This window comes from Bison bison, unplaced genomic scaffold (genome assembly GCF_000754665.1).
Source record: "Bison bison bison isolate TAMUID 2011002044 unplaced genomic scaffold, Bison_UMD1.0 scf7180017864180, whole genome shotgun sequence".
NCBI lineage: Eukaryota > Metazoa > Chordata > Mammalia > Artiodactyla > Bovidae > Bison > Bison bison.
The window spans coordinates 3115360-3138591 of NW_011494752.1; the positions used below are offsets into that span (position 1 = coordinate 3115360).

The following is a 23232-nucleotide window of genomic DNA, read 5'->3' on the forward strand; positions in this document are numbered from 1 at the left end:
TCGTAGCTGCAGCTCATGGGCTCAGTAGTTATGGCTTGTGGGTCTAGAGTGCTGGCTCAGTAGTTGTGGTGCACAGGCTTTAGTTGCTCCGCAGCATGTGAAATCTTCCCTGACCAGAGATCGAACCTGTGTCCCCTGCCTTGCCAGGTGGGTTCTCATCCACTGTACCATTGAGGAAATCCTACTACTAGCTTTTAAAGGGATGATGCTCTACTGTGGATGTGGCACTTATTCATCAAGTGTTGTTCAGTTGCTCTGCTGCTGCTAAGTCGCTTCAGTCGTATCCGACTCTGTGCGACCCCATAGACAGCAGCCCACCAGGCTTCCCTGTCCCTGGGATTCTCCAGGTAAGAACACTGGAGTGGGTTGCCATTTCCTTCTCCAATGCATGAAAGCGAAGAGTGAGAGTTAAGTCGCTCAGTCGTGTCTGACTCTTAGCGACCCCATGGACTGTAGCCCACCAGGCTCCTCCATCCATGGGATTTTCCAGGCAAGAGGTTCAGTTGCTCAGTCGTGTTCAACTCTTTGCGACCCCATGGACTGCAGCACATCAGGCCTCCTTGTCCCTCACCATCTCCTGGAGTTCTCCCAAGTTCTTATCCATTGAATCAGTGATGCTGTCCAACCATTCATCAAGTAAGTTGAAGTGTAGCCTACTGTGAGAGCTGAGCCTTGGGACAAACCTGCCCCAGTCAGGAATCAGGCCTTTATGGAAGCAGGACAAATGAAAAGACCTTGGATTGGAGACCAGTCTGCAAAAGAAGATCGTGTTGGACAACAAGACTCCTGCCTTTGCTGATCATTTTCATTTGTTCTGATAGCATTCATTGCATTCTCCTGGACCAGGCTCTGTGTCAGAGCTATTTGTAAAGATGAGTGGAGGTTAAGCCCCTACCCTCAAAGAACTCAGTCCAACAAGGGACTGAGCACTGGATCTATTAATATAATATAAAGGTCTAACAGACACATGTAATGGTATTACTTCAGCTCAAGTTTCTATACCAGACATCATCAAGATACTCCCAATTCTGCTGTCTTAATGGAGTATATATGAAAAGAAGAATGAATATAGACGACCACAGATTTCATTTTCTCATTAGCTTGATCCTTATTCCAGAAAGGGACTAACAGCTGGTAGATTCATTTAGCCTCATTTCACACAAATTATGAATACTTGGAGCGGGACATATTTTTGTATGACAATGAGTTCTAGCAATAACAAGATTTTTAAAGTAATTGAGTAATTATATTTATTTATGAATCTAGAAGTCAAAACCTTTTATCTTCATCCTCATTGTTGTGGTTGAGATAATACAAGCATGAGAATTTCAGGAAAAAAATCCATACTTTTACCAAATAGCAGTCCAAAGAAGGAGCTTAAAATGTTTTAAATGTCTATTTTCCCAACAGATTATTCTTTTTAGAAAGTCAGTACTAACTCACAAGTAGTATTCATTGTACATGCTCAACAAGGCAACGGTTTTATGCAACTTTTTTGTTAGAACCTGGCTTGCTCTTTGATAGCAATCTCTTGTTAGACAATTCTTATTGCATAATATCACCCCTTTGTACTCTCCATCAGCTACTGGCTGACCACAGTATAGAAGAGACAGGAAGCAATGTCTCTTATTTGAGCTCCATTTAACACTTCAAGATCTAATGAAGGATTTTGAACAAAAACACAACAAATTATATAGTTAAATCTACAATCACTTTGAAATAGAAATGACATCATGCAACCAGTTAACTAAAAAACAGACGAACTATTAACACTTGTACAGAGATTAAAGACAGTAACGTATTCTATAATTTTGATTTAGGATGAGTTTGATTATTTTTCCAATATGTCATTAAAACCATTTTGCTAATGAAAATAGTTATCTCCCCTGTATACTAGTAGGCAAGTAACATGAAGGGGAACTGACCCAGAATTAGTCCTACTCCTACTATGCTCACTCATGAACCAAGTGTGCAAATTGTTCCTTGCCACCATCCCATATTCCCCACACCCACCCCTTGCAACATTAAACTGCCAAACACCACCCAGGAACGGATTTCCTATTTCGTCATTTAAACCCATTATCTTGTTCCCTCACTATCTTGCCAAACTGGTTTCCCTCTACTTAAATTCTGAGACATGATGTGGCAAGATAACACGTCTAGACTGTTTGTATAAATAGACAGTTGGGTCTTAAAGTTGAAGCAGAGGACCAAACTTCAAGTCCTTTTTTTTCCCTTTTCAGTCTACTGCTTGGACTCCTTGTAATCCCAAAGAGATTGTCTCGACTCAAAAGCAGTTCTTTGTGTTTTACAGGGTGCATCATTTAGTACAGCAGTTGTCCAATAACTGCAAGGCAGTAGACTGAAAGTTTGGGGGAAGAAAATGAGAGTATCAGTTCAGTTGCTCAGTCGTGTCCGACTCTTTGCGACCCCATGAATCGCAGCACACCAGGCCTCCCTGTCTATCACCAACTCCCGGAGTTCACTCAAACTCACGTCCATCGAGTCAGTGATGCCATCCAGCCATCTCATCCTCTGTCGTCCCCTTCTCCTCCTGCCCCCAATCCCTCCCAGCATCAGAGTCTTTTCCAGTGAGTCAACTCTTCGCATGAGGTGGAAAAGTACTGGAGTTTCAGCTTCAGCATCACTCCTTCCAAAAGTATACCCAGGACTGATTTCCTTCAGAATGGACAGGTTGGATCTCCTTGCAGTCCAAGGGACTCTCAAGAGTCTTCTCCAACACCACAGTTCAAAAGCGTCAATTCTTCGGTGCTCAGCTTTCTTCACAGTCCAACTCTCACATCCATACATGACCACTGGAAAAACCATAGCCTTGACTAGACGGACCTTTGTTGGCAAAGTAATGTCTCTGCTTTTGAATATGCTATCTAGGTTGGTCATAACTTTCCTTCCAAGCCATAATCAATTGAAACTGTAGCCTTTGCCTAACTTGCCAATTGGAAAACACAGTTAACTTAGTGAAGATTAACTTAATCTCTAGAGTATATGCACATATACACTGAGGATTGGCATCATGAAGCTGATATTTTGAGTGAATGGCCCTGCAGGAGGGTGTTGGTAGATGGCAGCCCTGTGGATTAGGAGTTTCAGGGACTACCCTGGTGGTCCAGTGGTTAAGAATCTGCCTTCTAATGCAGGGGGTGGGGGTTCAGTCCCTGGTTGAGGAGCTAAGATCCCACAGGCCTCTTGGTATGGCAAAAGAAAAGAAGATTAGTAGTTTCAGAGGACTCCTTTCAATCGAATCAGAGTTGTAGAGTATGGGGAAGTCTCCCTGTTTGCCTCAAATTATCTGTGTATCCATCAACACTCCAGAATTTTATCTTTTTAAATGTCAGGCATTTGGTCACTGATTTCCAGAGTATGATTTACCTGGAAATGACTGTCAAGACAAGCTTGGTGAGTAACCAGGGATAAAAGAAGATGTTATCTCTAAAGGTTGCCATTTAGTGACAGGCCCCAGTTATGTTATTCAGGTCATTGTATACCCGCTTTTGCATCCTCCCAGATATAGAATGTATAGAATATGTGTCTTCAGAAAGATGCTTGTGGTGATTGATGGTGACTTTGGTAAAATGTAGACAGGGACTCCTGAGAGCCAAACGGGAAAACCAAACTGACAGCACAATGCTTGCAGGAAGTCCTGGGACTGACAGATCTCCGGGTGATAATGGGGCCGTTAGAGGAGTGACTGAAAGACTAAAAGAGAGTAGTGGTAAGATGGAGAGAGTTTAAAATTCCCAAAGTACTGGTTTTCATTCTTATTTTACTATGAATCTTTTTGATAATTAATACATGGGGCAGGGGTGGGGTGGGGGAGGATCTTACCTAGATTTAATCCCCTCAAGGTTGCTGGAACCAAGTCAAAGCACAAACTGAGCTGCCTCTTCGACACTCCTAAGAAAAGCCTCCTTATAATAGCCTCAGGAGCTTACTTCAAATCCCAGGCCTTTGTCTTTCATCTCTCTGCTCTTGGGGCTCTGGGTAGTGCCACATCTGGTGGTGGTTTGTGTGAAAGGAAATAATATGTATAATAGTTTCCTGTTTGGTCATTTAAACCTATCCTTGTGCTGGACAGAATTTGACCCACTTCGCTCAGTAGCAGCGTCCTGTCACTAAAGAACCCGTTATTTACAGCGATCTGTCAGCTGAAGTCACAGTGCTTTACCACTAGCCCCAGAGCTGCCCAGCCCCCTTATTTTTATCCTTATCTTCATTTATACAAACAGTGTTATTATAGCTTAAACTGGAGGCTTGGATTTATTTCTTTAGAGGACAGAATTATTTTTGATAAGAAACAAAGTCTAGTAAATATGGTCATTGTTATCAATCTCTTCTCTTATTCATTTTTGGAGCCAGATTTCATTTTATTCTTGAACTTTATTCTTGAATTGAGTTTTATAATTTATCGTGTAATGACTGGCAAGGAGTTTTTAAAAAGCAAAGCCAAAAAGGTGCTAATAATAAAATGAAAACTATTTAATACTTTGAATTCTTTTTTTCTGATTTGGCTCTAAACTCTCACCCTGGCCATTCTTGACAGTCTTACCCTTGAGGTCTTTCTTTGTCTTTCATTTACTGCAGAGATGACCAGTTTTCTTCTCTCTGAGTGTGTCCATTTGTGGTTCTGAATGTCCCAGAGATCATGAAACAATTTCTGTATATTGTCGTTGTTCAGTCACTCAGTCATGTCCAACTCTGTGACCCCAGCACACCAGACTTCCCTGTCCTTCACCATCTCCCTAGAATCTCTTCATACAATAAACTCTTTTAACTGCAGAATGAATACTGACAATTCCTAAATCTGTGTATATATTTGTGGGGGTGGGAAATTCCATTGTGCACTCATCACTTGCTTTTTACTCTGGTCCCTTAAACTGATTTCAGTTTCTTTTTCCTTAGAGACATTGGGAATGTATGGATACTTCATTTAGTTTGGACCTCCAGAAATGCTTACGATAAAACAGAGAGAAATGTTTGTAGCATCACACCGTGTTTGCTTAGGGCAGGGGTGTGCGTAACTATGACCCTCAGGCCAAATGCAGTCAGCAACCTCCTTGTGCACTTTAGGGCTGAACATTTGTAAAGTGTAAGGAGAACCAAAGAGTATGGAACAGAGACTGCATGTGTCCCACAAAGTTTAAAATACTCTCTGGCCCTTTATAGAAAAAGTTTACTGACCCCTACCTTGGACTAGCATCAAGTGTTAAAATGTAAAGCCTTGTGTTTAGAGCAGCTGGTGTCTCTTTGAACTTCAGATGTAAACTCTTATTGGGTACTGTGTGCTGTACCAGACTAAATTATACTACATTTATTCCAGTTTGATTCTATGTTGGCACTATTTATATATTATTTCAGTGCTTCTCAATTCTTGCTGCATCTTAAAAATCATCTGGAAAGCTTTAAAAATACTGTTGCCTAGGCCCCTACACCAGAGGTCCTGATTTAACTGATCTGAAAGGGGACTGGGCATAAGTGTGTCTTATATGCTCTTCAGGTGATTCTAATATTCAGGCAGGTCTGAGAACTACAGACCTATACCACTTGAAGGTCTGTTTGTGGATTGACAATCAGACCATATTGTTAGTCAGTTTTTATTCATATTTTTCATTAGAAATATAATAAAGATCCATTATACAAATTGCTCTATAATTTCAAGACAGAAGTGTTGCTCAGGGAAATTTTAACTGAGACGGTTTTGAAATGTGAAGAGCATAAGAAACAGACAATGCCGCGACCAGAAAAATAGAATTTAAAAGATAGGAACTGAAAGGAGCATGCTGGAAAAAAAAGAAAAAGAAAAAGAAAAAACCACTCAGAATTTCAATACACAAATCACTGAGTAGATTTCTTGCTGTCTGGGTAAGTGTATCTATTTTCAAAAGTGCTATTAACATAAACAGAGCAGTAAATCTGGGGCCCCATCCTTTTTTTTTTTTTTTTCAAAGTTGTTAAGAAGAATTATATCAGTCTGCAGGTGTCACACGCAGTTACTCAGAATCAGAAAGAAGGCTGATCGGGGGTTAGAAGATCTCCATCTATCTATCTTTTTGCAACCAACCACGTCCAGGCTGTTTATTTAATACTTCCTCTTGCTAATGAAGGTACTGGTTGGGGATGGGTCGGGCTTTCCCATGTCAGCATAAGACTGCAAGATTTGAATGTGCCCTGGTGTTGGCTTCACTGACCACAGCAGGTACCCCAAGCAAGAATCTGAGCAGTAATAACAGGTAACAACAGCATCAGACCTCTGACAGTTTTCCTTCCAGTGTATTTCTTTTTCTCTCCATTTATCATTGTGTTCTTTTCCCTCTTCTTTTTTCATTTTTCCAAACCAGCAAGTGTGGAGGCAAGACACATCAAAGCAGAGATGGGAAGTGAAAGAGCTCTCGTTCTGGACAGATTAGCAAGCAATGTGGCAAAGCGAAAAAGCTCAATGCCTCAGAAATTCATTGGTAAGAATACAACCCTTTTTCCTGCTGTTGTTAGCAGATAGTTTGAATGAGATAACATAGGATGCTTGCTACCCAGGCCTTTCCTAGTTTAATCTCTGTTAAGATAATTGATTTTTCCATTTACAAGTTTTATTCTTCGGTATTCACTTTGATAACTAGAGCAAATAAAATAAAATATTTTTAACTAAAAAATCTTAACTACTAAAGAGAGGAGTATTTGGTATCCAGTATCTTAAATGAAGTTGGTGTTAGAAATGCTGTTCCTTCCTCTTTATTTTGAATGACATATGTTGCATGAGAGAGTTTGTGCAATTTACACCAGTAAGATGTTCAAGATAGCATTTTTGTAATCTTTTGTAATTATATTTTACAAGTTGGTTCCCTTATCATGCTCAAACTTTTTTCAGGCTCTAAAATATATTGCTATATTTTCTTGAATTTGATTGAGAATTGGTTTTAAAAGAATGTGGTTGAGAATGCATAGATTTAAGTAACAAGGTTTGATTTAGTCACTTGTCTTACTGGAGTTAATTTTTATACCATTGGTTTTCACATTGTCAAAAAACACAGCAAGAATGAGATGGCTAAGAAATAATTATGTCCGTTAAAGTGTTAGGACTGCCAAATGGCAGAAATATTTTGTTGAACTCTCCCAGATGTTTACATAAATGTGACTATGATATTTAAAATAGATTTGTATTTGTGGAGTAGGCAGCTGAATTGAATGTATCGGTTTTGCTATAAATTGAAAGTCAGTGATATTGAACAAAAATAGTTATCACACAAAAATAGACCTTTTTCAACACCAGTAATATTTTAGAAACCTGTCAGTTTGTTTTTCTAAAGCTGTTGCTACTATTGATTTTTTACTTCAGTTCTTTTGTGTTTATTCTTTTCAATAGCTTTTACAGATATCAAGCGCCTGCCTGGTTTTTTAATCTGATTAAATTTTATTCTGGTCTAGATAATTTTAAATTCTGGTCTAATTAGTTTTTTTAATTTTATGTGAATTATAGAGATATATTGAAGGAACCCATATATTCCAAAGCTATCCAGTTTGGTATTTATGCTTTTTTATTTTATGTTGATTGGCTGAGAAGTTTTTGTATCCTTTTAGTTACTGTAAGAATAAATCGTGTCAGACTAAAGTTGGTGCATTTCAGTTTAGAGAGACTCCTTCCTCATTACCAACTTCCCTCTCCTGGAGGGAAGTGTCAGGGGACATGCAGTGACTTCCATATGGAGTTTAGGCACAGTGGACCAATCATGACACCAAGATATTATATTAAAATATTGCTCATACATCTTTTGAGCTGTACTTATGTAAAGAGGTTCTGGCTGGAGTACAAAAGGAAGCTTGAATTATTATTCTGTGCCATGAGTATAATGTAATTTGGGGGATGTTTTGACTGTAGAAATGGCTGCAGCTGATGTAGGTGGAGGAATATGGGGACAAATGGGCAATAAAAAAATGTAAAATGACAATTTCAATCCACTTATGGTCAAGGCATGTTGGTCTAAGAGAATTAAAATATGAGAGAAGGTACTTAGTTCATATAATTTCCTTAAACCTGTCCTTGAACTAAACCCCTACTTAATAAGTTGCTTTGGTATTTTCATGGGTTTAAAAACACATGTTTCATATGTCCAAGTCCATGCCATTCTGCTTATTGCATCAGGGATCCATTCCATTTGTTTAAGACCATTATGACCAGAGGGTTTTCACTCTTCCATTTCCAGACTCAGGAGGGATGCTGATCTGGTAGGTACTGATTTCTCTCATCTTCTGAACCATCATGTTCTCTCTGCTGGCATCAGGAAACCCAGTCTAGTTAGCTCTTGATTTGAGCTGAGGTAGCAACTTCAGGACTTTGGGGCCCTGAATAGCTGGGGGAATTTTTTTGTTTCTTTTTGTAAATTGTGGTAATGTACAATAGGAAGAACACTGGATTAGGAGCCAGAAGACCAGGTTCTGATTCCAGTTCAGTCATTTCTTAACTGTGTGTGTTTAGACAAATCACATAACCTTTCTGGGCCTCTGTTTACTCATCTGTGAAATGAATAGACTGAACAGGTGATGAAGTGATCCAGAAGGTCCCTCTCAGCTCCATCATTCTGTAAGTCTGTAAGATGAAGTATAAAAGCCAGCAATTATGAGCACCACTTTAAGTCAATATGTATAACTTAAGATAACTTTTTTTCTCAAGATTGTATAGATATGATATGTTATTATATGTTTGTTGTATGTTATAAACCATATCATATAATTTAGGGTGTTTTTTTCAGAAAGGTGTCATTTAACCTGAGTATCTATAAGACATCTACACTAGTTCAACATTTACATACTTTACTTAGTATATTACTACCGATTCATCCACTCTTTTTGTCCATTCATTTATCATGCAAATGTCTATAGAGCTCCTGCCATGTGTGTGATAGTCTGGTTCCTAGCACTGTTCTCATCTTCTAGCATTAGCTTATACCCTGAACCTTAAGAGATTTTTTTTTTTTAATAAAACTCTCTGAATCACTTAACTTAATCAACTTTTTTTATAGAAAAGAATAATTTCAAAGGGGAACTAAAGGAACATTATGACACCATGCAGTATTCAGGATGTAGTGATGTAAGACTAGTGGAGCTAATATCTTCCCTCCCTCTTTTCTCTCCTCCATTTCCTCTCCAAGGCACCATTTTCTGAAAGGATTCAGCTGCCAGGGAAATGGCAATGGGTTAAATGTGAAGGAAGAATGAGTCACTCCCTTTAATCCTGGCTGATGGTTGCACAGCTCCCAGACCAGCCTTGACTTCTCTGACCTCTTGAACTGTGAGGGTAAAGGTGAAGATTATACCATCAGGTCAGCCTGTTACTTTCCTAACAGGCTTGAGATAATTACCCATAGAAAACATTTTCACCCATTAGAGGTGAACGGAGGAAGCAGGATGGATTGTATTGTCTAAATGCATTTAGAAACACAAAAACATGCCTCTGTTGAAGAGTAAGGACGAGAAAATCACCCAAAGAGGAGAAAAATGAATCACCTTTTTTTAAATTCCCCAAGAAATGTTGTATCACTTTCTATAAAATGGGAAATAAATTGACGCACATTCATTAGAAATCAGCATCTTTACATCATCAAAATAATTCTTCTTAGTTGTTCTTTCCAAAGGACAAGAGACCTTGCTTTTAGCACCTAACCCCCTTAGGGAGTGTCTTTTCTCTGAATCTTATTCAAGACTTGCTTGACTATACTTCTAACTAGGCCATCTTCAAATACTTGGCTCAAAATAGAGGCCAGATTTCTCTCCTGGAGGGAGGAGGAAAATGACTACATTTCTGCATATTTCTTTTTCTGATATTCATTCTTTCTCCAAAAACAGATGTGTTATTCAGACCAAAGTGGTTACCATAGCATCTCCCTATTTTTTTTAATTTCATGTATTACTTTATTAAAGGAAGTTTTCACGTTGAAAAGAACATGAAAAAAGATCTCACTCACCCCCGGTAAACATGTCGTGAGGTTTTGACACTTCAGCAAACACTGTCGGTTCTCCCTGTGAAGTAACTAATGAGAAATTGTCTGCTTTGGTTAACAGAGTGACAGGAAGCAGTTTTAATGCCTATTTCTAAAAGCAAAAAGTATCTTCTCCTGTCCCTTCCCAAAGGGCCAAAATCCCTAATCCTATAAGCCTCCAAAAGTCATGGCCTTTTTGAACTTGAAGGAATATTAGGATCCCATAGGTGAAGTTTGTTCATTAAGGGAGGAAGGGGGATGGGAAAGATGGAGAGACGCAGCTCGTGGGTGACAGAGCAGGGCCAGAGCCTGGGTCTAGAATGTGCTGCAGTCCAAGGCCTTCCTTCCGCAGAAAGTCACCCAGAGCCGTACATGTCGTGTGTGCTACATGGGGGCTTTGAAAAGGGGAGGATCTCGTCACTGAAAGCTGGTGGAAGAAAAATTCTTGAAGGCCAGTCATTCTCTCTTAAGGGTGTGTTTTCTTGAGAAAAGAGCTGTGGTGACTCCATCAGGGCAGATGACAACCAAATAGCACTTCATGGTGACTCACAGAGGACAAAGGCTTCTGCAGCAACCGAACGTGGTCTCCAGCTCAGTTTTCCTCACTGCCACCCCCACAACTCTCTCTTTTCTCTCTCCTCCTTCCTGCTTCTTGTTCTGTGGCTTCCTACCCTCTGTTCTCCTCCTCCTGGAAGAGGTGTTAGCCACTTCAGTCTCACTTAGAGTGAGATCAGAGCCATCACCATCATCAGATATTCCATTTACCCTACTTACCTGCCCTTTTTTAGGGGGAGGATATGTGCTTGGAGTAAGAGTAAGTGATGATACACGTGGGAAATGGTATGAAGTATCAGCAGATACAGTTAAGTGATTTGAAGAAGCTTAAAGACTTAATGAAAACCCTGGTGTTTCACATTACCCTGTTGTGATGACTGTCACATCGGAATTGTTATTTTTCTAATGTCAAAATCATTTCTCCTCCTCATCAAAAAAAAAAAAATCTTTCAATGGCTTCTCATCAGAATAAAATCTAAACCACCCAGGCGTTCTGAGGCTTTCACAATCTGTCTCTAAGTTGTCTTTTCTAAATGTATCATTTCAGCCAACTAATCTTTTAATTCAGCCATAATGAACTACTCCCACTTCTGTGTTATCATTCTTTCCATGCTCACTGTCTGGAATGCCCTCCCTCCCATCTGCCCTAAACCTCCACGTGGTCTACATTCCCATACTGTCCTGAGTCCTCTCTCTGTCCTCCCCCTGCAATCCAGGCGGGTTTAACAGTCTGCTTTTCATGATATAACTGTCTCCACCACCATCACTTCCACCACCTCAGATTTCAAGCAGACTTTAGAGGAAGAATAAATTAATATTTGTCCCATGTTATTTGGTATATTTGAGGTGTGGTATGTATTTTCCTCTCTCTGCTATCTTGGCTACTCTAAACTTTGTTCCACCACATAGTATTAAGGATACTAGTGTGTAATGAAATTGTGTACATGCTACATCTCCTGTTGGATTGCAACTAAGTTTGTATTCTTCAAAGCACCTAACATGGTATGAAGCTAACAACAATAATAATAATAGATCTACCACTTATTGAGTGCTCACATGTGCCAGTACTCTGTTAAGCACTTATGGACATCATGACAACTCTACGCATCTAGATCTTTATTGAATGCATGGTACTGGTCCATATAGAACAAAGCAAAGTTGCTTTTCTATGCTTATGGGAACCATCCCAGCAGAGAATCCAGAGTCATTGCTGGTGGTGAGATTGAGACACGGGTAAGGTAGCAGCCAGGAAACAGTTAATGCTCAAACACTTACTGAAATACATGGGCCCTTGGATCACATCTCCATTTACCAGCTGAGCAACCTGTGCGAATTAGTCAACTTGTTTGTGCCTTAGGTCCTTCATCTGACTAAGAGATGATAATTCATCTTAGGTTAAATGAGACAATATGCTAAGTACCTGGGACGGCACTGGGTATATAGTAGGACTCAATAAATAGTAGCTATTCTTCTTAGTATTTACACATAAGGCCCAGTGCTTGGTACTGTGAAGTAGAGAAGTAAACAGGTTAGAGGGGTGGATCTTGTCCCTGGATGCCCAGGGCAGAAGTCTGAACCCACGTGCCCAGCTAAGGTCCCTTTTAGCTCTAGGCTGTGATTCTGTACTTTCAGGTTGGCACTTAGCAGCCAAAAACCATATGCCCTCACCACATTGCCACAACTCAGGATGGGCAGATGCTCAGTTCAGGGTTACCAAAAGCCTAGGCAGTAGGGATTGACACCTTTAAAAGGAATCACAGGTAGGGAACAGCCCCATGAGGCAGCCTGGGTTTCTAAACTTAGCACTTGTTGTTGCAATTTGTATTCTCATTGGAAGAAAACCTCCACTTCAGCCCGAAGCTGCTCTCATTAATCACGCAGAGGTGTGGTTTGATTTTGACTAGAAGCTGGACTGGAGGCTCTGAGCAGGTTTGGGAGCAGTTACACTCTTGTGGTTTGACTAACCTTTTTTATGAGTGTGTTACTAAAGAAACGTGAGCTGCTGGCTTTTCAATTACTGTAGCTTACCCCTCCTCAGTTTCATACACATTGAGTCATCGTGTCTACAGGTGACTGATAATCATCTGCACTATTCAAGTTACCGTAACTCGGAGATGAGGGGATCTGATGAGGGCAGGTTGCGTGCACGTGAAGATCTGAGGCTCTCCCATCTTCTTAAAAATGAACAATGGTCTGCGTTAACCACAGAACTCAGTCACATATTTCCACATCCAGAGCTGATTTTCCTCTTGCTGTTTTGCCTTTTACAACCTTAGCACTCAGCTGTTTTCTGACATGTGCTGCAGGTGGTAGAGACTGTGAAATCGTTGGCCTAAGTAGGCAAAACAAACTCTAGGGAGAAAGAATAAAAGTAGAGTTTGGGATGTGCCTGCCCCATCTCGGAAACTTTTTGGAGCCTCTCTGATAGGCAAAAAGATAAGAAGACTTCCAGAGAGTCCTGGTATTTGGAGGAACTGAGTAGAGTTAGCTCCACTGAAAAATCATCAGTAACGTTGAAAAGGCCAGGAAACCAAAGTTCATCATTTCTGTGTCACTTTCAGGGGAATGAATATTTGTGACTTAAGCCAGCTTTTGTATTCTAGTCTCATTCTTCCAAACAGCTCTGATCAGAGACACAGCCAGTCTGGCACTTGAAAGAAGAACTATTGATTACTTTGGCAAAGGTCTTCCTACTACTTATTGAGTAGTTAAGGCATGGTGATTTTCTTAACATATTTTTTCTCTGAGGTATTTGTCTGGAAGCTGTCAAGTTGGCCTTAAGGTAGTGGGGATGCAGGACAAATCGGTCTGATTAGGTCTTTTAGCAAGTCTTTCTGTCTCCAACTTCTCACTGTTCTGGTCTACCTTACACATTGCTGTTACATTAATATCCTTAAAATAACATTCTGACCGCAAGCCTCTCTTGTTCCAAAGCATTAGAGGTTTGCCGTTGTCCAGATCTAAGCCTGACTGTTGATTGTTCAGAGTGGGTATCGTTTGGTCCCACCATGTGTTACCTTTTTTCAACGTTCCCCAAAATGGAGGCAAAAGGCTGGGAGGCTCACAGGGCATTTGAAAACCTTGATCTACATGGCTAGAAAGTGATTTTCTTTTTAGTTCTCTTTGAATCTTCCTGATTATACCAAGAAGAAAGATTTTGACTTTATGTTAGTTGTCTTCAGCACTAATCGCACACTCGTAAACTCTATTTTTAGCAAAGAAAGAGGGGATCTTTGTCTACAGGTACTTACAGTATCTGATCAAACTTTAATAAATTGCTGTGTTTCATTGTCTTTATTTTTCATAGTTACCTTCTATTTGTGGCAAGTGACTCTGGTTTTCCATTTATGTTGGTGATATAAAGTTTCCTTAAAAAAACAAATTTCTTTTAGCAAAAAAGGAAAGAAAGAAAATACAAGCCGATTCAAACCAAAAAAAAAAAAACCCTAATGTCTACCAAGTGCTTTCAGTGTGCCAGGTACTGTTCTAAGCTCTTATTAATTAAAGTAGATACAATTATTATCCCCATTTTACATGAGGACACGGAGCCATAGACAGGTTAAGGAACTTACCCAAGCTCACACCACTAGTAATGAGGAGGCAACATCAAATCCATCCATCTGACTCTAGAGCTCTTGCTCGCAGCCTCTGCACTGCCCAGGGCTGTTGCTGCTGCACAGTGTGGAGGGATAAGTGGAGTCTGAGAAATCCTTTATTCCATACTTCCTGATACTGCTGTATCCAGACTCTCTCATTCCTTCCTGCTCATAGCTTGGATGGTCCCTCGTGTCTGTCTTGATTCATGCTCCTGTCTCAATTAGGATTTCTCTTCTGCGTCTCTGAACATCTAAATCCAACCAGTTCATCAAGACCCTTCTCAAAATTTAGATTTTCCAAGAATACTTTCCCTTCCGAAAGTACTCCTGAAGTTTTTGTATTCCCTTAACATTTAAATAGATAGTTTGTACCAGACTGCCCTGCCTTTGCCTTATAATCCTTTATACAGAAGACATGTTCCCCCACCCCCGCTTAAATGCCTCAAACATGGCATTTAGAATATAAGCTTCTGTAGAGCAAGGCAGCCCTTTCTAAACTTTTAGCATTTATTTTTCCCCAGTTCCAACATTCTCTCTCCCTAGGTTGGAGAGTCCTCAAGAACAGAAACTGGTTCTTTCAATCCTTTTTGTGTTTTTTCCTCCCTGAAGCCCTTACTGTGTGGCAGTGACAAGTTTTGGAACAAGCATAACATGCTTCGGAAATGTTAGGGAAGAGAGGTTTTCGTTTGCCAAATCTCTCAGAATCCAGTGTCTACAGAATGAAAAAGCATCAGGAGTGACCTCACTCCCAGCCCTTGACACGTCTTCCCCACTTTCTCGTGCCTCCACCAGCCACTCACCATCAAGCCCGCCTGCCATCACTGCAGACCCAGCTTGTGCCTTCCCTGTGGCCAAAGAGCCTGTTTTCTAACAGAACACCCACACGCCCTGAAGGTGGCTAAACTCTGTTTTCAAAATTTCTCAGCAGTTTGACATGAGAAGTAGGAGAGGGTGACCACAAATAAATTTTTCAGTTAAGTGTGAGATAAGTCCTAATGATCACATATGTATCAATGACACATCTTTTCAAACAAAAGAAGAAGAACACACTTTATGAGGACAAACATCACGATCTTTCATCAAGAGAGCCTTTCTAAAACTCCCTGCCTTTGAAGCGCTTTTATTTAAATCTCAGTCCATCTAATAACCGATGTGTTTCAGGAGTGGTAAGTTGGAGTTTTGGGGGCTGTTTTTTCTGCCTCTGTAGCTATTTAAAAAACTGCCGAAGTCAGAGCATCCCCACTTTTTGCAGCACATCCGGCCCCCTGGCTCCCTACTATTACAAGCAGAAAAGAACAAGCAAACTAAGAGTTCAGGAATGGACTGCATCTTCAGAGTTCACGAACAGTAGAGAGACAGAAGCCCCCACGCTCCTGACACTGGCAACTCCCCACCCCCTCCTAAGCCCCCTCCTGATGTTCTCCTGCTTCTTTTCTCCAGGGTTCCCCTCTGACATGAGCAGTGGAAACAACTCACATTGTAGCCTCAACTTAGTGACATCTCTGACTCCCTCTTGCCTGCTGGTTTCAGTTATTTTGACTGTCCAAACATGTGCTGTCAACCACTGTCCCTTGAGACTTCAGCACCGTGCAGGGCCATTTCGCCTGGGCTGAGTGTTCTTAAGCAGGCAACTTGTCCTTCCTCATTTCTCAAGGACTCCAGAAAATCATTTTAAAAACTCTGTGCCTCTGTGCTGTTCCTTTTGTCACCGCTTCTTTCCCTTGTTGTAGGTGAGAAGCGCCACTGCTTTGATGTCAGCTATAATCCTAGCTACATGTACGAGAAGGAGAGTGAGATGATCCAGACCCGGATGATGGACCAGGCCATCAATAACGCCATCAGCTATCTCGGGGCCGAAGCCCTGCGCCCCTTGGTCCAGACGCCACCTGCTCCCACCTCAGAAATGGTCCCGGTTATCAGCAGCATGTACCCCATAGCCCTCACCCGCGCTGAGATGCCAAATGGTGCCCCCCAGGAGCTGGAAAAGAAGAACATCCACCTGCCAGAGAAGAGCCTGCCTTCTGAAAGAGGTCTATCCCCCACCAACAGTGGCCATGACTCCACGGACACTGACAGCAACCACGAGGAACGCCAGAATCACATCTATCAGCAAAACCCCATGGTCCCTCCTCGGGCCCGCAATGGGATGCCACTTCTGAAGGAGGGCCCCCGCTCTTATGAACTCCTCAAGCCCCCACCCATCTGCCCAAGAGACTCCATCAAAGTGATCAACAAAGAAGGGGAGGTGACGGATGTGTACCGGTGTGACCACTGCCGAGTCCTCTTCCTGGATTATGTGATGTTCACTATTCACATGGGTTGCCATGGCTTTCGTGACCCTTTTGAGTGTAACATGTGTGGATATCGAAGCCATGATCGTTATGAGTTCTCGTCTCATATAGCCAGAGGAGAACACAGAGCCATGCTGAAGTGAACACCCAGGCCCAGAGATGAGTGTCACCTGATCATTCCATATCATTTTTAAAAACTGATAATGCCTAACAAATCACTCTCAAACTCAGTTCCAAACCCCTTTCCACAACATTTTAGTGTCCAAAGGATCACGTTCACGTGGGCAGCAGAGAAATGCTGTCCCCATTCAGAAATCGTTTGCAGATATATCATGTTACTACTTTTGTGAAACCTGTGTTTTCCCATCAGGGAAATTTAAAAGCCAATGAATTTTATATTTAAAAGCCAATGAAATATTTGGTCATAATCTTTTGTAGCAATAGACAGGCGTTCTTTGGAGTCTATTGCCAATCAGAAGAGTCCCCTGGTTGTGCTGTGTGAGACATTGTTTTCTAAATACATTGGCCATTTGTGGAAAAGCCTCATAGTCCTATGCTCGGGTCCACAGAGGAGAACTGTTGACCAGCTAACCTTGCTGGGAAACCAGCCCATGTGCACTTCACACAAGTTTGAAGGGTTAGAATGTGAACTCTCCATCCCAAATTACAGTCTAACAGTAAGGAAAAGAACAGCCATAAAATAAGTTACCAAAAGCCCCTACTCTCCAAGCATCAGATCCACCTCTTATCACACAAACGAAAAAACCCAAGTTTTCCGATGATACTTCCACTTCTACTTTTTATCCTCCCCTGTCCCATTAAAGCTGCTTTGGGTTAAACCATGCACAGAAGAAACTCTGTATCAGAAGAACCGGTGGTTTAAACATAGACTGTCTGTCATTGGAACTCCAGGAGGTTGTCTGCTTGGATGATGGCATCCTTTTCCTACGATGGAGATTGGCAGGCGTGGTTCTGAAGGGGGAGTGATTCAGCAGCATCACCAGGGATGGAGGGAGGGAGGAACAACCCACCCGGAAGTTTTTTATCTCCTTCGTGGAGTATTGGTGTACAAACCCAAAGCAAACTTGCCAATGACTTTTGAAAAAAAAAACAAAAAACACAAAAAAACAAAAACCAAAGAATCATACCAAAAGTATGACTTAGTCTCCCCCACCCCACAGGAAGGAATCAAGGCTAGACACCATGATCAGAGCTGAGCTTCAGAATGGGTGAGGAGAGAGCAGCTCTGCTGGCGGCTGTCCTCCATCAGGCAGGTTGGGGGCTCCAGCCCCCCCCACACATCTTAAATGGAGCTGTTGTATTCCACAGTTTCCTAAAAATTTGCTCTTGGTTCTGCAGATGTGTTGGCCGTCTTTCTCATTAATTATGGGAGACATGCTGTCAAGGAAAAGTGTTGTGATAATTGTAAAATTAGCAGTGGAATAGGGGTCACACAATCTGTTAGCTGAATTCCATGTTTGCCACTAATTAGCGGAATGACTTTGGGCAAATCACTTAACTCTTAAAACTAAGTTTCCTCAACCATAGAGTTAGGGGTTGGATTGGATTTTGATGTTCTCTGAAGGTCTTTTCCAGCTTTACATTTATGTGATTGTGTAGTAACCACAATTATTTCTTTTTGAGCCTCTTGGTGTATGGGTATTGAGCAGAAGAGTAAGTGTATGTGAATATATGTTCCACATTTCTTTGGTGTGAAAATGGTAGTGTTGTTAAGTTTTTCCTGTAACCACTGAGTTGTGAGTGTGAAGGGGAGGAACAAAAAACAGGAAGGCATCTTGATCTTGCCCCCGAGTGTGCGCACAGACTGGCGCCTGCGGCTGCTTACAGAGCCTTATTTTTCTCTCCTTTGAAAGTAACCGTGTTAGGAAAAATCAATGCTGCTTCCGGGGACCACTTCATGGAGCCTCTTTACAAATTAAGAGTCAGTTGTGTGAACATTTCTAGCAGAGGCAAGAATCCCCAGTTCCTGGTAGAACAGTGTTTTATGTATCTGCCTTGATATTTCGAAAGGGCTTTATGCATTAGGCTCAAACTCAATGCGTCTGTGTGCTGCCAGTAATTTAAATGTTCCACCTCAGACTGCACAAATGGCTTATCCTTCTTTGTAGCATGGCGTCTGTCTCAGGAAAAAAAGATTTTGTGAAATTCCATGGCAACAGTCCCAACATGTTTGGGATTTCAGCCAGAAGACTAGCTGGATTTCAGTGTGCGGGATCCTGAACATCCCTGTGTCTCTGTGATCCTAGACCCCAAGCCACACCAGGTTGCTTACACCCATTGTGAAAGAGGACCTGCTTGTTATATTTTTGAAATACCACACATCCTGTTGACTCTTCAGGGGACAAAAGGAAGAGAATTCGGAAGCAAGGATTAGCAGAAGAGAAAGCTAGGGAAGGCGAGTATTTCCACCAGATTAGTGGGAGAGTCTTTAGAGAAGACATCGTCTTCTGCACCTTAGGATAGTGAAACTAAAGCCCTTCCCACCAAGATGGGGACTCTGCAGCTATGACCCTGGTTGTCTCTGTGACTAATGGATTTTCTGAATGATTTCCATCGTTCTGAGGTCAGTTTTATGAGTGAGATGACCCCTCACACAGGCTGCACATTCATTGTTGCATTTTGAGCCTTGGATTGGGACATGTCAAGTCCAGAGAAAATGTGTATGTGGAAACTCCACATTCTTAAATCTTGAAATGGAACAGGGTGGAATGTAGCAGTTGCCACAACACAGGTAAACACTTCTGCAGACACTCCTTATCCTACTTACCCCTCTCCCTCGCTTGGGGTTGGGAAGGAGGTGAAGAACCTTAGCAAGATGCCTAGAGAGGAGGGCAGGTTAAGATTTACATCTGACCCTGCCTTACAGTGAGGTCTTCGTCAGCTTCTGACAACACAGTTCTTTTCTCAGCCAGAGTCCCTGTGACTGTGAGCTGTGTAGGTTTTCTCTCTCCTTCACTTTCCCCAATCCTCTTGTTAGCCAGGCCCCCACGGCACACCCAGGAGGCCGAAATCTGAGGAGCAATAAGAAAAATTCCCTTACAGCCAAGGTGGTAAGAGTGGAAAAGGAAGAGAGCTGTTCCCCAAACGTTCTTGATTGTTATTGGAAGTGTTGCCTGTGTTCCCTCCTTCAGTTCCCTGGTAGAAGTGTCTTCCCCCATTACACTCCACACCACCACCAGGAAAAAATGTTAATAAATCCACCAGTCTTTAGATTCCTTAAGTCAGTCTTCCAAGAAGATATTAACCTTGACACACATAAGCTAGCTAATGTTATGCTTTGTTATCCATTCTAAGCTGTTCCTGACTCAGCTTCCAACTTTATCAGTGACAAAATGTCTCACCTTTTAAAGGCAAGGTTTATTTAACATTTTGCCAGACCCAGAAGTAAAATGACCTCAGATTTCTTTTGCAAAGAGAGATGTTTAAAAACACAACATTTTATTCAGTTGAAACACTGTGTTAGTAACAAATCTAGCATCAGCATAATGCTTTTTCCAAGGAGCTTCTGTATCACTTTTTATTCCCCTCCTCTGCTTTTTTTTCCCTCAGCTAAATGTGAGGTTTAGAATGTTTTTAGGGGGAAAAAGCAATACTTCTGATATATATCCTAGGACCGGCAGTAAGACTGCAGTGTAAATGTTAAATGTTTAGTGTTTGAAGTCCTGACTTTAAAGTGTACCCCACTATGAGTAGGTACGTTGGCCTCTAGTGGAGATTTGGAAACACTCAAGATTTGAGTCCTCGGAGTGTCCAGGCTCTTTGACAAAGAGAATTAGAAGTTTGAGCTCAAGAAGAGAAAAGAAAGGGGAGTGATGAAAAGTTTGCCCTAGAAAATGGACTCAGGCTGTGCAGGAGATAAGAGATACGCAGTGATCTTCCTCATCTTTTAAAAGAATTTTAAAGCTATTTTTGTGCTCAGACAGTACAGTTCAGAGACTCTCTATAGGCAGAGTTCAGGAAGCAGAATGATTGGGGATTTAAGTGCCTGTGAAAAGGACAATTTTGACCTAAAACCAAAAGCCAAACCTGGGCCATCCCAGGGAAAGGACTCGTCTCTAAGCCTAACCGACTGAAAAGGTCTGAGAATGATCAGTGACTGTGGACTTGGAAGAGCCTAGAAGAGAGGTCTAGACTTTCGACTTGTGTAGCTCCTAGCACAAGACTGTGCCTTTGTTGACCCAAGCTGTATATAGCCTGTCCCACACCGTGTCGTCAACATGAGAAACAGGTCTTTGCACTTTGAAGAAGCTGGATGCAAGTTTCCTCTGAATATTACAATAGTGAACTGTCATATGCTGATATTGAATTGTTATTTGAAACTGGAATGTTAATGTTTTGATTTTTAAAAATGTAAGGACATAACAATATCTACCTCCCAAGGATGTTGTGAGGTTTTATGTAATTTTGTCTATTAGGTAACATTACTTTGTTTTTTGGGGGGAAGGGGGTGGATTATGTTGGGTGGCTGTAGATTTTCCACGTATTTCTGTATCTGGATTTAAAGACATGGAAAATATTCAAAAATCATACTAAGACCATGATAGAAATTCACTTGCTGTTAGAGGCAATTGATCCCGAACACACAGTTTGCATCATATTGTTTTAATGCCTAAGAGTAAAGAATATGCTGAACCTTAGAACCAATGGGTATGAACCACACGGTACAGAAACTTCATGATTTTGCTGTCAGATAAGTAGACTGGCTTTGCTCCCTCACCATCTTATGAGCCCTCCACCATTAATTCTCCCAGCGATTTAGTTCCCTCAAGTGGCCCTCACCATCCATCTCTCCATCAATCCCACTCTAGAAAGCCCAAGAGCAGTCCCATGATGTCACCCACCTTCTCCCAAGCCCAAGTCACACATCTGTGGGGCCTACTTCATTTTCTGTATGTGGGGGCAGCTTTGCTTCTTCCTCTCCTAAGAAGACTGAGAAGAGACCTTTTGACATGTTAGGAAAATGGGGCAGCCTTAAAAATGACTGATCCCATTGCCAGTGACTCATTTACACAAGGACTTTTCCAGGTTAGCAGACAAGGCCCTTTTCAGTGAGCCTGCTTCTGTGGGTTCACAGAAACCAAATTACTGTGGGTTGCAAAGAATTAGCAGGTCATTTGAAAAGCAGACATCCCTTTACCCAGACTGTGGTTTTGCATGCTCAAGTTCTCAGTCTGTAAGCTTTGGTGAGGGATCATTTTGGCTACTGGAAAAACCGTAGCTTATTTTTAATTTCTGGCTGCCAAAGCCACCACACGTGTGGTCTGTGGATGACCCTTGTCTGCAGAATGACGGGGTGGGGGAGGGGGCGGAGAAGGGAACGTGGTTTGGGGCTCAGGGCTGCCTTCCCACCAGGAGTGAGGGAGGGAGACCTTGCCGAGTGGTTTTGACACAGCCTGTGCTCACAGCACTCTCGTCTGGGTTTCTCAGAAATGCCCTCCCTGCCCAGCAGTGACCTTCCCTCTTGACCCTGGAGTCCGACCCGTTGGAGCACTGTAGCGCCCTACTCCTCTGTAAAGACTGTACAGGTTCAGCTTCTGAAATGTAGCAATGCTCACCTTGCCAGAACCCTAATGAGTGCATTCCCGCGTTGAAAACAACCCTGCTGATAGTTTTCAAAGTTTCTTTCTTATGTTTGATTTTTACATTGAAAAATGAAATAAAAAATACTGGTGTGTTTAATCCTCGCGCATGCCTGTCACTTGTTGCTGTTGTCGGAAAATGGAATTCCTTCTGCCCCTAGGTATATTTTCTTAATCTAGCCCCTCTGGCTCTTTCTTAAAGTTCAGATACTTAGATAAGCAGAATTATCATTGAACTAAAACATCTTGCCTGATGTCTTGCTCAACCTGCCGCTGGTGTCCTGCTGCTGGCCCCGTGTGCCCATGGTGGGACTCTGGGTCCACTGGCCCTTAGTTCACTAAAGGGACCTGAGGAGGTTGGGGGCCTGGGCATGGCAAACAGACACATTGGGCATGGTGTCTCCCAGTTCCAAGACACGACCCCGCCCTCCCTTCCCAGCAGGGATCCTTCCTAAAGGATAGGCAACTCCTGATTTTTCCATCTCTGGGGTCTCAGAAACATCCACTCTGGGAAACTCAACTTGCAGTTGAACTCAGCCACCACATTGAGATGTAGTCTGTAGGTACTTGGAGGCCCAAGCTAGGTGCCGGTGGGGCTAACTCCTCGGAGAATGGTGCTGGGATCATGTGGCTCTCTTCCTGTCTTGATATCCTCTATTCTGTCTCAGAAAAGAGTCTGAGAGCTGGTCTGGCCTTCTGCTCAGCCTCACCCAGAGCACTGTTCCCTTCCTCTGGGGAAGAGGTGGGAGGAAGACGCTGCTGAAGGTCAGGACTAGCTAACATGGGGCCAGGTTGGTGGCAGCTTTCATGGCTCTTGTGTTCAGCACCATCTCCCTCCCTTCAGCATCACCAGGCTGTCCTGAGGCTCTCCACCTGGTTTTCCAATCTGAACACTAAGGCCAGGGAGGGAAGAACAGCTTTGCAGCCTGCTCGTGTTTGGGAGCATTGAATACATTTAAAAATGGCCGCTCGGTAGCCTTGGAGAGGATGGTCTGCGGCCTTCCCCATCCTCACTCCCTTCCCAAAGCCGAAGCAGCTCAGAGAGAAAAGGAGGAGAAGGAGGCAGGGAGACTCCCCTTTGGCTGAGGAGCCAGCTGAGCAGTTGACTGGTGCTGGGGTTGGGGCTCCTTTCTTCCAGCCTGTGGATAGCTTCCTTTACTAATTCTTAGGAACTGAGTGGATGCTTTAGAGGCGGCGGGGGGGG

General features: G+C 42.2%; 1 protein-coding gene across 4 annotated transcripts in view; it reads left to right on the forward strand.

Annotated features, from left to right (window-relative positions):
• Positions 1 to 22128, forward strand: part of IKZF3 (IKAROS family zinc finger 3 (Aiolos)) — a 91238-nt gene extending 69110 nt beyond the window's left edge. For 2 of the 4 annotated variants that reach the window (XM_010842650.1, XM_010842649.1), the window contains exons 7-8: positions 6357 to 6473; positions 15868 to 22128. In XM_010842650.1, coding sequence (XP_010840952.1) covers positions 6357 to 6473; positions 15868 to 16571 — 821 coding nt within the window. In that variant the 3' untranslated portion in view covers positions 16572 to 22128. Of the gene's footprint in view, positions 1 to 2858; positions 6249 to 6356; positions 6474 to 15867 lie in introns of those variants that run through there. The other 2 variants (XM_010842652.1, XM_010842651.1) reach the window with 2 other exon arrangements.
• The last annotated feature ends 1104 nt before the right edge of the window (positions 22129 to 23232 follow it).